The 15,847-nt window shown below is 36.6% G+C and overlaps 1 protein-coding gene across 1 annotated transcript in view; it reads right to left on the bottom strand.

Moving 5' to 3' along the window:
* Positions 1-13,568, bottom strand: part of LOC122527935 (protein sprint) — a 28,291-nt gene extending 14,723 nt beyond the window's left edge. The window contains exons 1-6 of the mRNA XM_043652535.1: positions 13,435-13,568; positions 5,725-5,909; positions 3,325-3,500; positions 2,704-2,799; positions 1,364-1,959; positions 115-817 (exon numbers count right to left, since the gene is read on the bottom strand). Of these exons, the coding sequence (XP_043508470.1) occupies positions 115-817; positions 1,364-1,959; positions 2,704-2,799; positions 3,325-3,500; positions 5,725-5,873 (1,720 nt within the window). The 5' untranslated portion in view covers positions 5,874-5,909; positions 13,435-13,568. The remainder of the gene's footprint in view (positions 1-114; positions 818-1,363; positions 1,960-2,703; positions 2,800-3,324; positions 3,501-5,724; positions 5,910-13,434) is intronic.
* Between the last annotated feature and the right edge of the window lie 2,279 nt (positions 13,569-15,847).

Genomic DNA, 15,847 nt, shown 5'->3' with positions numbered 1-15,847 from the left:
ATAAGATAATATAAAATAATGTATAAACATCCATAGTTTAGCTATTCTATCCGCAAAAATACTACGTAATTGTTAAATTCTATCAAATAAGCCGATTCTTAATTAAATACTCACAAACTCGTGACAAGAGATCAGGTCTCTTCCCCATCCCTGTCTCCTCGGGCGAGCCATTGCTATGCTCCACAGGCTTCACCTCCTGAACAGGCTTGAAGCTGCTGAACTCGGGACTGGTCATCTCCTTGTAACTCAACTTCTCGTTTCCAATTGACTTGTCATTCCTCACGATCATTCTGTCGTTCCTCACTATCAACTGCTCGCTCGCTGGCAGTCGTTCGTTGAAATTTCTCTCTGAATTTGAATTTATAACTCTGTCTGGGACCATCAGCCGATCGTTCGAATTCCTCAGTCGATCCTGAGAGTTCGCTGGTCCGTCGTTTCTCGCTAGTTTATCATTCGGAGACCAGGTGGAATGGTTCGATTGATCGGTAGTGTTCCAAATGTCCTCGTAGTCCGAGATCTTGTCCCCAGGTGAGCTTCGATAGTACGATTCCAAGATGTCGGATTCTCGATAGTGTTGCGAGTTCTTTCGTGCTTCTCGGTCTCGTCTTCGTTTCGATTTGCTGGTACTCGACGGTGTAGTCGGCGAGAGAACGTTGGGCGTCTTGGAGCCCATGTTTGGGACTAACTTCGACATTGGGGAGAGTACTGGCGTTGTTGGTGATAAAGGTGACTTGACAGAGAAGTTTGATGTCAAGGATTTGTTCGACGTGGCGCTCTGCGGACTTAGCAGAGAGGTATTCGGATCCGATGGAGTGTTCTGAAAAGGAAAAAAAGAAAAAGAAAGAAATAAAGAATCAGTGACATGGAAGATGTTTTAAGAAAGAACCTGATCCTGATTGACCTAACTCTGTTATCCACAATTCACAGAATTTACAACTAATGTTATTTAATTATAACGCAAATTTATATTTAACGAATACGTATGTCAATTTAAATTCATACTAATTTAATGATACATACTTATTTTCAAAATAAAATGGATAGATAATTTTAAAGTGGTTTTGTAATTGGTTGATAATTCATTGAATTTTAAAATTACTTTATAGAATGAGGGAAATATTATTCACTCTTAATACAAGGGTAATTGTAAGGAGAAAAATATTACTATAAATTTAAAAATATAATACTATAAATTTATACAAAGGATAAAGGACATTTCTCTAAATTAACTGTAACACAATATTGATACATAATATTATTTAGAAATACGATATAATTATAAATATTAGATACATCTCTAAATATTTTCCAACATCTCTCTACTTTAACCCCCAATTCTTCCAATTTGTTCCTAAACAATCACCTGCGAACTCCCAACGTCGCTGATGTGATTCACGTTCAATGTCACGGTGGCAGTGACGTTGAAATTATTCTGACTCAGTCCAATTCCAGGTTTTGCCCATCTCGGAGGTGGCGGGGGCGGTGTCTTTACGTTCTGCCCCGTGGTATGAGTCTCTGTTATGATATTCCTGATCTCGGGTAGCACAGGCGACGTTGTACAAGAGAGATTGTTAAACGTCGACACGTTCTGATGGAAATTCGTCATGGAAGTGCTGACAGAGGAGAATCTAGTCCTGGATAACTCGATCACCGTTGATTTCGAGGTCTCTGCCGTGGTCTTCGACTCGAATCTGACTTTCGTGTCCTGAACTGGACTCAGAACGTTACTCTCCACGTTGTGCACCACGGGCGAAGGGCAACGAACGCTTTGAACCAAGTTGGGGGAAATCAGTTTTTGGGACAGCTTGTCGCTCGGTGAGGTTTTCTCTTTCTTCAGGTCCAGAGGCTCGTTGAAGGTTGTCAGATTCAAGGTGTTGGGCGGCGTTGGCCGTGGTTGTCGAGGCAGCGACGACGCAAACGTCGTCGTCGTCGTCAAGGCGCCCGTAGGCGACGAGCTTCCTGCACACGAAAATAAAACGACGAACGATTATTTTTAGGCGTGTGGACAGTTTTTATTTTCGTTTGTTGGATATCTGGTCGTTGGAGATTCATTGGGTGCAAGGTGAAAGGAAAATTATGGCTGCTGGAGGATCAAACGTGATTGAGATTGTGATATATCTTGGTTTTGGTATTTAGTTGCTACATATCCGGCAAGGGGGAAGGAAAATTATGGCTGTTGGAGGATCATACGTGATTGAGATTGTGATATATCTTGATTTCGGTGTTTAGTTGCGGCTATGTATCCGACGTAGTATTGTAAAATAATTTTTTTACTGTTTTGTATTGATATCGTGATTGTTTTTGTATACGCTGATAAAAATGAGAGATTACAATTAAAAGAATTATAGGCAGCAACTGAGATTGTTATATTCCTTGGTTCTGGTATTTAATTTTCCTTCAAGCTGTGAAATTTTTTTTTTTACTGTCGTATGCTAATGTCGCAGTTGTTTTTAATATAGTGATATAAATGAAAGGTTATTATCAGATTGCGGATGTTTAAGATTCCGATGCATATAGTATGTGAAAAAAATACATGAAATATTCAACGTCAAATTATTGTTGTGATATTTGATAGATAAAGTGAATTTTTATTCAGATTTTATTTCTTTAATTATATTCATAAAAATATAAAATTGCACAAACATCCACAGCCTGGTTATTATTAGAAGAAGCTTTCAATTCGATAATCAATTTGTTACTCACGAGTAACGTGCGACGAGATGGGCGCCAAATTTAATACGATACTCTCTGTCGTCGGTGTATGAATATTGTTATTGTTGTTATTCAAGTTATTGTTACCTGAAACAAACAATACCAATATAATGAGAACGAACAGAGTAGAATTTCGCTTATATAAGCTCATTGGGGGATAATTAGTTTATATTGTCTGACTATAATCTTTTTCTTCATATAATAGAAGGTCAGATAGGTCAGATTCAACCAACAGGAATTCATTCAATCAGGCACTACTCAAAATTTCAATCAATACAAATTGAGTGCATTTTACTGCATTTAAAACGACGAAATATTTTTGCGAATTTTTAATATATCCACAATTTGATTAACCACTTGACTTCTACAATTATTTCATTTGTTTGTTTCATTAATTCATTTTTTTGATTAATTACTTTATTTACATGTACTCATATTTTTTCTTGCATATTAGCGACAAAAGTCTATCTGCCAAATTTCAGATATCTAAGGAAAGGATTCGAAACATTTATTTATCTATTTATTTATTAAATTGACACAGTTGAAACTCCACTTTAATTCAAAAATGAAATGAAAGAAATCTATGAAAAATATTTTTTTCAAAAAACTTACCACCCCGGAAACTGCTCAAGCTAGACGTGTTGCTGCTGCTGCTCTCCGGCGGTTTAGGATTTGCCATCGGGTATCTCCAGAATTCCTGACCCAGAAGAGCTAAGGAAGAGAGCTGTTGCCTATTCTTGGCATCGCGCATCGCCCTTGGCAGTGTCAATTGGACTGGCAATTCATCACTTTGTTCCAAACCAAAAGAGAAACAGATAAATCAAAGGGAATTAGCGATCGAGAGACTCGTTCAAAGCTAATCGAGCCGGTAGTATAACCAATTCGTTAACCATACAATGGAGCCAAAGAGAACTCCTTGATATAATTGAGATACTTGAAAATACGTTCTAGTTGACCCATTAATTGACAATTCTTTTTTTCTTCTTTTACTCCAATTCTTTCAATTTCAATAGAGTCATACAGTGAGGAACATGACTGAAACAATAACGATGAAAAATTGTCGATAATTTAAACTGTTGTAACTTCATAAAAAAAAGTCCAATTGATCTCGTTTTAAAGCGTGGAGTAGGAAAGTAAGGACACTTGTTCTCGAAAATTGTAAAGTTCAAATATCTCTAAGAACATTGAAAATTTTCTTTTCTCTAATCTGTTATCAATATGAAGATTAAAGTCTACGTAGTAATTAATTAATTTTGAGTTTACCCAGTTCATCAATATATAATCAATATATATATTATTAATTAACGAACATAGTATTTTTTAATTTATCAATATTTCTCTGCCGTAACAATTCTTCATCTTCGTTCTCAGATTTCTATTAATAAATTTCTATAAACCAATTAATTTCTGAATTAATTAAGTTTCTAATCCATAGCGTAGAATTAATGTAGCTCAAACGTCTGTTAAATAGGATCGAAAAGGGGGATTATATCGACGATTAGCCATCGTCAAGTGTACGTATAGAGTCGGTGGCGATCGGTAACGTTGCATAATTTATCGAATTCCTCGTGTATGCGAGCCCGGGCGAGACCTGATCCAGCGAGGTGAAAGTCGCAGTCGGATCGTGTTCGGAGATAATTTAGGAGGCTAATGGCCAGCTCTGGAAAGCCAGCTACTAGCTTGATGTGAAGCCCGATTTTCATGATAATCGGCGAGACGCGACGATTTTTCTTTTTAATGATCTCGATTAATGATTCATTGGCCTTTCAGTTGTTTGGCCTCCTGCCGTTTCTCCGATACGATTCGATTAACGCAGTTATATCAATATCGAGTCTTGCCTAATTTTTTCTTGGTTTCTTTTTCTCTTCAAATATGGCGCAGTGATCAGAGGATGGGAATAACGTTTCGAGAGCGATACGCGGGTATAATAACGGTTATTAGCCGTTGATTGCCCAATTTGCATTCGCGAGGCTGAATTAATTGCTAGATTATGGTCGTTTAGAAAATACAACCGGGAGCCTGGTAGCGATCCCGAAGCTTTCGAGTGGACGTAATCGTTGTGAAATTACACTTATCTGTCTGTGTTTTAGACCGATTTATTGCGTTTAACGGCTCAGTTGGTACGAGAGTTTCATGCTGCTTTGAGATCCTTGCAAATTTAATTAAATTTGCGTATTCATTAGTAACAATTGAAGTGCATTCTGTGTATTCATGTGGATGTATGAACATCTGTGTTAAACGAATTCGCGAATTTTATTTCAGTCGGCTCAGAATAAATAATGGAACGTATGACAATTTGTAATGGACATAAATAATATATCAAGTTGATATATACGAACTGTCATTTTTCAAATATAACTTTGATACATTTAGTCACTTCTACACGATTCAATGTACTTTTCTAACAAACAAATTTCAAAGTATAGGAACTATCAATTTGGGAAGTCAAGAATTTTTAGAAGGGAATTGCCTTAAAATATTATCTAGATTAAATGGACACTTATCCCAGATATAAATTCCAAAAATTCTGATCATTCGTGATGATCAAGCTTCGATATTTTTATAACAAATCTTTCTAACAGAAAATATATATTACAGCAAAATTTCTTCTTGCTTAATTCGGTTACTAATTGAAAATTGATAAATTTTGATGAGAAGCGATGTTTCATATACATCAACCTAATATTTCGGAATAGATCATCAATAAAAAAAAATATATACAGGTGTAATTGCTTATATAACTGACTATACACGTTTCGAAAGTTTTAACGACAAAGAAAACATCTAAAAAAAAAAAAAAAAAAAAAAAAAAATGGAAGAACCACCTGCCGGAATTTAAAAGAAAATTCTCTTCGGAAGATCAAACGAGTCGGTTAAGTCAACATTCGCAGGAGATGAAGAAGGAACTCGCGGCAAATAAATGGCGGGGAAGGAAGTTGCGATAGCGGAGGTAGTCGAGAACTAGATGGTATCCGGTCGAGTGGAAGGCGAACGTGAAGAGAGGCCACTCACCAACACTGACAATAGTGGGCGATCAGCGAGGGGATGTTGTCGAACCTGTTCTCGCTGGTCTCCAAGCTCAACTTCCCCTTGTTGGCTTGAATCAGGTAGTGCTCGATGTACGGCCCCTTTCCTGGTGGTAACCGCACAGATAGGGCCATCGTGTCGCTCTGGCTTGATTGCCGGACCACGAAGTTCTGCAAATGCCAAGAGGAAATCACAAAAGGTGCAAGGTGGATTCGACGATTTGGATAAATTCGAAAAATTTGGCGTGATTTCTTTCTTTTTTCTTTTTTTTTTTTTTTTTATGTCAAACTACGTGATTATTTATACGAAATTATTACAAATTATTATATGTAGATGTATATTATTTTTGTTTTTTTAGTTACTTTATTATTAACCCCTTGCACACTGGCAACTGGTTTGCGGACCATAACGAGTGACCGTATATACAGTAATTTGTCGCTCTCTTTTTCTTTTGAACTCGTCGGTACGATATCACTGGACAGAAATTATTAAAAGGTAATAAACTTATCATTTGTTTTGTCTAGGCTACGTTTAAATATGTATACTTAAAACTGAGAAAATGTTGCAAAAAATTCTCGACGTGCAAGAGGTTAATTTTATTAATTCTCTCAGTTTCTGGTTATTTTTCAGGCAGAACCGCACACGTTGCATAATTCCCCGGCATTTCCAGCCGGAAGTCCAGCGTCCAGCGTCGATAGAACGTCGAGAGCAAAGGAAGACAAAGCTTCGCCAAAGAAGAAAGGCAGGAAGAGCTTCTCTTTATCCTCTCTCTGAGCATTTTCATTTAAGCAAAAAACCTCCTGACAGAGGCAGAGTTTGTTTTAATCTTTGCATCGGTGTTCCTCTCTCTCTTCGTTCCTTCCCAAGGGAAATGAAAATTAGACGTTTCACTTCTTGACAACAGCACGGGTCTTGAATATTTTCGACTTTCGACGAAAGCCTCGGATTCTTCTTTCAATCTCCTCTCAACTTTCATCGAGGTAAATTTTCCAGCTTCTCGATCATCTCGACGATAAAGCCTCAAGCTTTAAAAAAAAAAATCTCGTTCTGTATCTTCGATTTATTTTTTCGCGCAAAGATAAATCACCCTTCAGTGGAACACCATGTGTACGTTACTCATCCACTCGACAGTTGTTGCGTATCCATCCGCGTATCGACGCCAGTCGTGATAATTTCAACTGGAATCCTCCCCTCCTTTTCGTATCGTTTCGCGCAATCACGATCCGTGTTTCAACGCGCCGTTGGGAGGGAAGGCGCGGGGGTGGTGTCTCGTCTATGGAGAAGTAATTGCGAGCCGCATTGTTTTTCGGTCGTGTGCAATTCGCTGGCGGCCGCGGGGGTAGCCGGGGGACGATTAACAAAGCTAGAAAACAATGAGCCAGCGGGAAAACAATGCTGCCACAATGGCACGGCTCGTTCGCTGCCGTTCCACCCCCGCTGATTATACCGTTGAGCGCCGAACCCCCGCTATCCGGCGAAAAAAAATACCGCTAGACTGCAGGAGGAAACTACCAGATAGCGGCTGGATGCTGGAGCCATGTCTTTCACGACATGGAAACATCGATTCCGAGCGGTTCTCGCGGAGAGAACTGCTGTTAGGGGGAAGGGATGGCTATTCAGTGTCATCTGATTTTTCGAGTTCTCTCTTTTGTCTTTTCTTTTAGAAATTTCAATTCTACAATTGTTTGTGTTAGTTTAGAATTGGTGGAATTGGAAACTTCGTCGATTTACATTTTTCTTTTCTTTTTTAAGACCTGTGATAAATAGTTTTTTGTTTACGAACTCGAAAGAATTGTTAGGAGTAAAAATAGAATGCTATTATAAATATTATATATAATATTATAAATAATATAATAAATTTGTAAAATACAAGGAATTTTCGTTCATTGCTCTTGTTTACGTCTCTTTTTTTTTCTATGGTGGATCTGTGACTATTTCGATGAATTGGTTTATTTTGTAGTATAAGTAGCAGAGGAAGAGTGAAAATTACTAGTAGAAACCATAAATATCTACTTACTTTTATTGTCAATCAATTTTTACACAACAGAGAACAATTTTTTCCTACAAAATCTTCATTTCTTAGTTCCTTCCACAAAAATGTCCATCGATAAATAAATAAATTACAAAGTAGATACTTTGTAACAACATTAGAAAGTACTTCTATCATCGACATAGGCTACAAAGAAAAATCCCTCGCATAAAATCTCCACCTAAAACGCAGACCCTGATAGAAAATGTCCTCCGAAAGGAATTAATTCAATATCTGAACCATCAGATAACATTACCAGCGACAAAAGAGAATGTCGACGCAGAAAGAAGTTCTCATATTCTCGATACAAGTTCGTCGTGCTCAAAGCGAGGCGGTAAATTAATTAAATTCAACGGTTCACGGAACTTTCTCCGACAGGGAGCACACACATACCACGCCGGAGAGCCAATCGATCCCACGTTGAAAGAGACGCCTCGACCCGGTCTCGATTCGAGTTTTCCTCGTCGCGATCCTTATCACCGTACGAGTCATTACTCCATCTTGACCCGAGCCTTAATTTCTTTTTTCCACGAGCTATCTATCTTATTCTCGATCTCGTTTCTTTCGAGCGTAAGTAAGGCTTGTACTTATACGAAAGGCTTGACCCTGCTTCCATACACGGTTCTATCACCGAGGACGGAAACCTCGTTTCCATCTCGATACAATTCCAAGAGGATCTTGACCTCGCTGCTTCTTTTATTATTATTTAGTCTGGAACTCCCAGTTCTCGAGTGAGTCCTTTCGGTACGTCTTGACACGGTCTCCGAGATAATTTGAAAGTTATTACCCGGTGGATATCAGGGTGAGGAACCTCTGTTCACTTTCCAAGGTAAGAGGTAATTTCGTTGGGAAAATGGAGGTCGAAGAGATTGGTGCAGGTTGTTGAAATTGTAGAAGAAATACGAGATGACCTTTTTAAAGTAAAAATTCAATTTACATTTTTCCTTTTTTCTTTTTTCTCTTCGTTGCAGAAATAAGAAGTAGATCTAGTCTAGTCTCAATTTAATAATTTATCTCAGTAATATATAAAAAAGTTAATTCTACTGTCTTTATAATTAATAATATTAATTCCATAGAAAAATTGTCACAAATTCTAATAAATATCAATATTTAAAAACTTTTGGAGTGAATCCCTCAATTCAATGTAATATATACCTGCCCTAATAAAAATTTTCATAATTCTACAAAATTATCACTGCTTTCCATGTCTCTCTAACTAATAAAATATTATAATAAAAAAAAATCGTCAAGAATCCTAACAAATATCAATAATAATATTTATAAAACTCTCCATCAAGAATAGAACTATTTTATTTATTAAGATTCAGAATTGAAATTCTACAAAATATCTAAAAAACTCTAAATTATTTTAACGTCTCTACTAATTAACGTATGAACAGAATAATTCTATTCTAATAATAATCAATAACACACTCCCTAAAAAGAATCTATCATTATTTCAATGAAATAAAATTATCTACCCGAACGGATAAAAATTCCAAAATTGTTACATCACCTAAACAAATTCGAAATCACTGTGGCGAGGCATTGACACGATTTTCCATCCGATTTCCCTGACTTCCATTCTCCCTGGCGAATCAGATAAGATTCGTACACGGCTCGTCGCGATTGTTCTCCAACAGGCAAGAGAGTCGTGGAAACAACGCTGTTTGTCGTGAAGCGGATTGTGTAGATGGAGAAGTTTGATCGGTTCTTATCTAACACAACCGGAAGGACCGTGGTCCAGCTGGCTGCGGCCTCTGATAAAAAACTGTGTCGACGTTACGTATACACGCAAACGATGTTACTCCAACGTTGTTTTGTTCAACGTTGCCGCAACATGTAAATATTTAATAGACTACAAAAATATAGAGACATTGGTAAGAATATGAAAAATATATATAATAACTAGATCAACGCTGTATCTTTTATATTTTATGCGTGGTTGTACAATAAAACACTTCAAATTTCGTATTAATGTTCGTATTAATGTGTAAAAATTCGCGGTCTAATATAAATAAACATATTGTTCTCACATTTATTCAAATCTCATCTCTTAACCGCTTGCCACGCACGTCGAGAATGTTTTGTTCCAAAATTGTAATATTTTCTCAGTTTTAAGTATTATTAATATTACTGTAATATTATTATTAATATTACTGTATTAGTATTATTAATATTTTCTCAGTTTTAAGTATTATTAATATTACTGTAATATTATTGTTAATATTACTGTATTAGTATTATTAATATTTTCTCAGTTTTAAGTATTATTATTATTACTGTATTAGTATTATTAATATTACTGTAATATTTTCTCAGTTTTAAGTACATTTATAAACAAAATAGGCAAAACAAATAATTAATTTATTACTTCTGTAATATTTTCTCAGTTTTAAGTATATTACTGTAATATTATTATTAATCTTACTGTATTAGTATTATTAATATTACTGTAATATTTTCTCAGTTTTAAGTATATTTATAAAAAAAAAATAGGCAAAACAAATAATAAATTTATTACTTCTCAATCATTTCTATCCAGTGATGTCATACCGATAGAGTTCAAAAAGAAAGCGACGAATTATTCTATACGGTTCGGTCACTCGTTATGGTCCGCAATCAGTTGCCAGCGCACGTGGTTAATCTCATGTTCTCCAAATTATCAGACCACTAAATCGTCATTCCCATCATCCTCATCTAGTCAAATACCAATTCACCGATTCGTTCGTGCAACAAAACACACGCGGGGGTGTAATTAGCAAGTTCTTTACGACGTAACAAGGACACCTCGCCAGATCAGCCGCGGCCAAAGTGTCTGCGAACCATTTGGCAAAGAACGCCGCGTTGCAGCCGGCGGCTTAATATGCGGTAAATGCAAACGGCAGACGTTGCCCCGACGAAATACGACCGCCTAAGCTCCCCTGGCAACGTTCCAACCCGTGGCCTGCCAGAAAATACGCATAACAAGTGGCATTGTTAGCGTGCTTGCTCTCACGAAGGATTTTACCACCAGTTTTGCTCATTCTCTTCTTCTTTTTGATTTTTTTTTTTTTTTTTTGGTCGATTTGAGCGTTCGTTAGCAAGCGGGACAAGCACTTGTCACGATTCGCGTGACCAAGTAGCTGATCTTTTCGAGCGTTGTATATTAGATTATACCAGGGCTAGGTCGAACAGACGAATAGGATGAATAGAAACACGCTTGTGTTTAGTGACCTCCTGAACTAGTTGCGACGTTTATTCGAGCAGCAAATTTTTAACTCTTTGTAACGCTAAGGTTCGAACAAACATTTCAACCCTTAAGTGGTATCTTATTGCTCCATTGAAAAGATTTAAATCGTTCAATTTTGTTTTGTATGTTATATTTTTTTTCTGAGAGATTCGCAATGAAATTAAATCAAATCTAGAGTTCGAAAATTGAGCAAATCTTTTGTAGCTGGAACGTCCAGCGACAGAGGGTTAAATACGATATTATAGTTTAGTGAAGATTGAAAATTTAATGACAATGCGCGTATTATGTTTTTAATATAAGTTGTAGTAAAATTAGTGATTGAAAATACACGTCTATTTAAAATTATATAAAGGATTTAGGAAACAACAAGGAAATTGTGATACAGCCTTCGCGGTCGTCAAGTTTGAATCCACTTGACAAATCATTGGAGGAGTTTGGTGGAAGAATAAGAAAAACTCGTGGTCAAATAAGAAATGCTCGTGATCAAAGAATTTGGAAGAAATCTCAGCAAAAAAATCGTCGGAAATATTAAAAAAAAAAAAAAAAATTAATAGGAAGAACATAGGAATTAAATTACTTTTTAATAAAACCTAACTCCAATTTAACCTAAGCTTGAATTAAAAAAAGAACAAATTAAAAACTCCAAAGAGAAACAACTTGGCGCCGGCATTAAAAAGAATTAATAGTGAATCGACCCTCATCGAAAATATTCCAAATTCTCGCATAAATCACCCTTCTCTGCACAAAGCGGCCCAAGTTGCGCATACCTTAATTTAAATTCCCTCGATCTTTCTCCGCGGAGCGTTTTCCATTATCAAATATCTTCCAAAGGAGAAAAAATAAAAAAAAAGAAAAAAAAATGAAGAGCTGTTATTAAGCGTTATAGATCATCAACGTACCCGAGCAACGTTAAAGCGAGAAAATACTCCGGAATAAATTCTCCTGGCAAATAAAACAGATCCTAGGCCGGCCATTCATTCTCACCGGCGAAACAATACACGACGACGGAGAATATTCGCGGAATCAGCCGCCGATCAAAGCGTTGGAAAAGCCTGCGGGGCCGATGGGGTAGTTTCCCTCCTCCCGTCTGGTGAAAAATGCTGGTCAAACAATCGCTCGCTCGTGATATTTCATACTCTTTGTTTCGTCGTTTGCTTGATTTAACTCCCCCGTTCCCGTAGCTACTTGAATAGTTCCTTTCGTTTTCGTTGTGTTCGCGCGTGCAATTGTTTCCCGGTTAGTTCTTGGCGCATAAATCTATCAGCAATGACACGAGTTGTAAATTCACTTGGTTGTAAATGTAAGTTCGTCATGGGGACGGGATGAACGCACGGTGGGCGCGCAGACTTGGAAATATTGGACCAGAGGGGGTGGTTTCGAAGAAGGAAGAAGATTAAACTCAATATTAAGATTAAATTGTTGGGTCTCTTTAGAAGCTTGCTCGTGAACCTTTAACGTTCGATCGCTGTATTGTTAGAACCATTTCTGAGTGGAGAACGGTTTCAGATTATTAATCTTTATCTCTCAGACTTATTTTTTATTAATCTTCTATTATGTTTTTATTTAATTTCATCGAATTAATGTTGAATTTAATAATTCAATTCGATTATAGAAATTTAAATTCGAACACACACATTTGTATCTCAACAAGGATTTTTAAATCTAAGTCTAAATCTTTATACGTAAGTTCCCCAAGTAATCTTCCCAAGTTCGAATTTCAGCATGAATTTTCCAATTTGAAGCTAAATTTAATTTGAAATTTTAAATTTGAATTTAAGTCTGAATTTTTTTCAATTTGAATTTGAATTTTTCAACATGAATTTCCTACGTTTACTTCATATAGAGGTTTTCCATGTAATATAATTATGTATAATATACATAATATATATAATACATAATTATGTATAACATACATAATATACATACAAAGTATAGTGAAACAGGAGATAAGTATAAAGAACAGAATGTTCTTCATAAAAATTTTGACTTTCGATATTCGTTTATCTCGAATTCCCCTACGGAACATAGAAATCAACGAAAGTTTCAACAAAATCTCCACGACTGATCGATCAAACGTACCGAAAACAAGCAAACTCAACAGGAGAAACTGGGCACGATAATGAGATACTTTTTTTCTTTTTTTTTTTATCAAGGAAACAGCTTTCCGGCGAGAGAGCGATAAGTAAGATTCTCTCGCATCGGGAAGTTTAAGAGGTCGGTGTAGGAGTACTCGAGAATTTTCCACAACGATACGCTTTTAACCTCTCTCTAAACCCCCCCCCCCCCCCCCCCCCATTGGAAACTTACTTCCTGCTCGGTCAACACAAGACAGACAGAGAGGAAAAGAGGAGAAAGGTGCAAAGGGAGGAAGAAAGTAGGCTTTGCCCAGCTTGCAATTTTCCTACGCCTAATCGATTCGTTTAAGTGCACTCACCCCTTCTTCTTTGCCTTGCAACAAGTGGAAAGCACCGGCTCTTTGAATGCCAGGTAGGAACCAGATCGGATGCGAGCGTATAAGTCTCTCGATCAGGGTGATGTCACACGCGATCTCGCTGCCGGAATCTTGCGTCGAACTGGAGGATCCACCGGATGTGGCCGACCCTCTGGAGGACAGCGACTCCTCGCTCTGAAACACAACGTTTCGATTAATTAACACGATCACTCAAATATATCCGAAAGAGAAATAAAGATTTTAAATATTTCGTAGTGAATTTATTTCTCGATTAAAGATTTATTCATCAATTAAAATTGTGCAGATCCTGAAAATGCACACGACGATGTTATATTTGTTTGCTGGGTAACACTACAAATATAAATTGATACTGCTTTCGTTCACTGTTATTAATAATAATATAATTGCTTTAACAACAATCGAAATGTATCGAATTTAGATCACGGCCAAAATGTTACAAATCTAGTCTGTACATATGTATTAAATCATCAACTTTGATATCAATCAAAAAAATATCGAATCTAGTTAGTCGAAATGTAATACTTTATTACGATATTATTTTATGAAATTGTAGAGTCCGAGTAAAAGATAGTAGAAGAAAATTAAACGCATTGAAACGAATTCTTCCAATTTCAAGAGACTGAATTTTATAATGTAATCCGATCGACTGAAGAGAACTCTAAATAAAACCACTTGCGCTGGCAACTGATTGCGAACCATAACGAGTGACCAGGCCATATACAATAATTCGTCCCTTTCTTTTTGAACTCGTCAGTGTGATATGATATCACTGGATAGAAATTATTGAGAAGTAATAAATTTATTACTTGCTTTACCTGGGTTATACTTAAAATATATACTTAAAAACTGAGAAAATATTGCCATTTTAGGATAAAAAATTCTTCGCGCGTCATTCGAGCGCAAGAGGTTAATCTCTTTTTCATTCAACGATCTAACACTAAAACTACCTGACTATCAGAACTGTTCCAAAAAAGGACAAAAAGAAAGAAGCGTGTGCCTAACGAAAGAAAAAAATCGGAGAAAAATTGGAGGAATAATGAAACAACGGGGAAGAAATAAACGTTGGGCCGAGCGCCCGGCTGCAAATTGAGATAACCGATGAACTCGTTCGTTACTCTCGTGCCGCGTGGCGACGGTATAATGCCGCATTAAAGTGTATTGTATGACGATCAGGTAGGATTTAGACCCTCGGAATTGCGGCTTAAGGGCCAGAGATTTCCATATTCGCGGCGTCGCGCCGCTCGCCAGCCGGATCGTGACTTTGTCCACTCTTGTTCTTCGTGTTCGTGTTGGAATTGGTCGGCGCAAGGTTTTATCACGGTCGAAAGGAACCGTGGGGGATCGAGATTAAGCAATGAAGCGGAATTAATGGGGTGAAACGCCGTTGGTCAGACGTTCGGGAAATTATACCGCGCATGGTTTATGAACGAATTTGTATATACAGACAGTTGATATTACACTCAGGTTCATGATCACTTAACCTCTTGCGCTGGAATGACGTGCCACGAACGTAGAGAACTTTTGGTCCCAAAGCTGTAATAATTTCTCAGTTTTAAGTATATTTAAGTAAAACAAAATAGGCAAAATAATAAATTTATTACTTCTCAATAATTTCTATCCAGTGATATCGTGCCGACGAGTTCAAAAATAAAGCGACGAATTATTGTATACGGTTTGGTCACTCGTTATGGTCCGCAATCAGTTGTCAGCGCAAGTGGTTAAATAAGCAAGAGTCGGAAGAAATATTACATAATTTGCGAGAACGATCCCGCGTTGTGTGTAATTACAAAATTTGTTGGAAGAATGAAAGAAAGATATTGTTCATTGCTTTTGCAATATTATCTTGATGGATAAATATGGAGTTTCCTTGCTTGTCGATGTTCATTTTTATATTATCTTCGAGCTTTTACACCCTCAAAAAAGAATGTTTTCGTACGAGTATGTATTTCTTCTTGATATTGCTTTCGTCTTCACGTGCAATATTTGATATCTGATTGTAATTAAACATATTAATCAACTCTTGATAACTTTCGTTTAATAAACCGAAAGAAAATCTATGCAATCGTGGTAAAAAACGAAGATCAACTAATATCGACACGTAAATATTTAATACTATACTTAGTATAACAAAAAAGTATCACTGTATTGCGGATAATTATTATTCACAATTATATTAACATAATTTTACTATCATCGTTAGACTAATATGTCGCACACTGAAGTTTAGAATATTTCAGATTAATTTTTAATTTCCCAACTAAAGAATTCTCGAATCAAAAGATAACTAACAAATTGATCAGTTAACGGGTTAAAAGACCTAAAAAAAAGTAGACCCATGAATTTCAGTTTCCTAATGATCTGAATCGGGATACGC

This window comes from Frieseomelitta varia, unplaced genomic scaffold (genome assembly GCF_011392965.1).
Source record: "Frieseomelitta varia isolate USP_RPSP 00005682 unplaced genomic scaffold, Fvar_1.2 scaffold_24, whole genome shotgun sequence".
Lineage (NCBI taxonomy): Eukaryota > Metazoa > Arthropoda > Insecta > Hymenoptera > Apidae > Frieseomelitta > Frieseomelitta varia.
The sequence above is the reverse complement of the archived record's forward strand: the minus strand, read 5'-3'. Positions and strand labels throughout refer to the sequence as shown.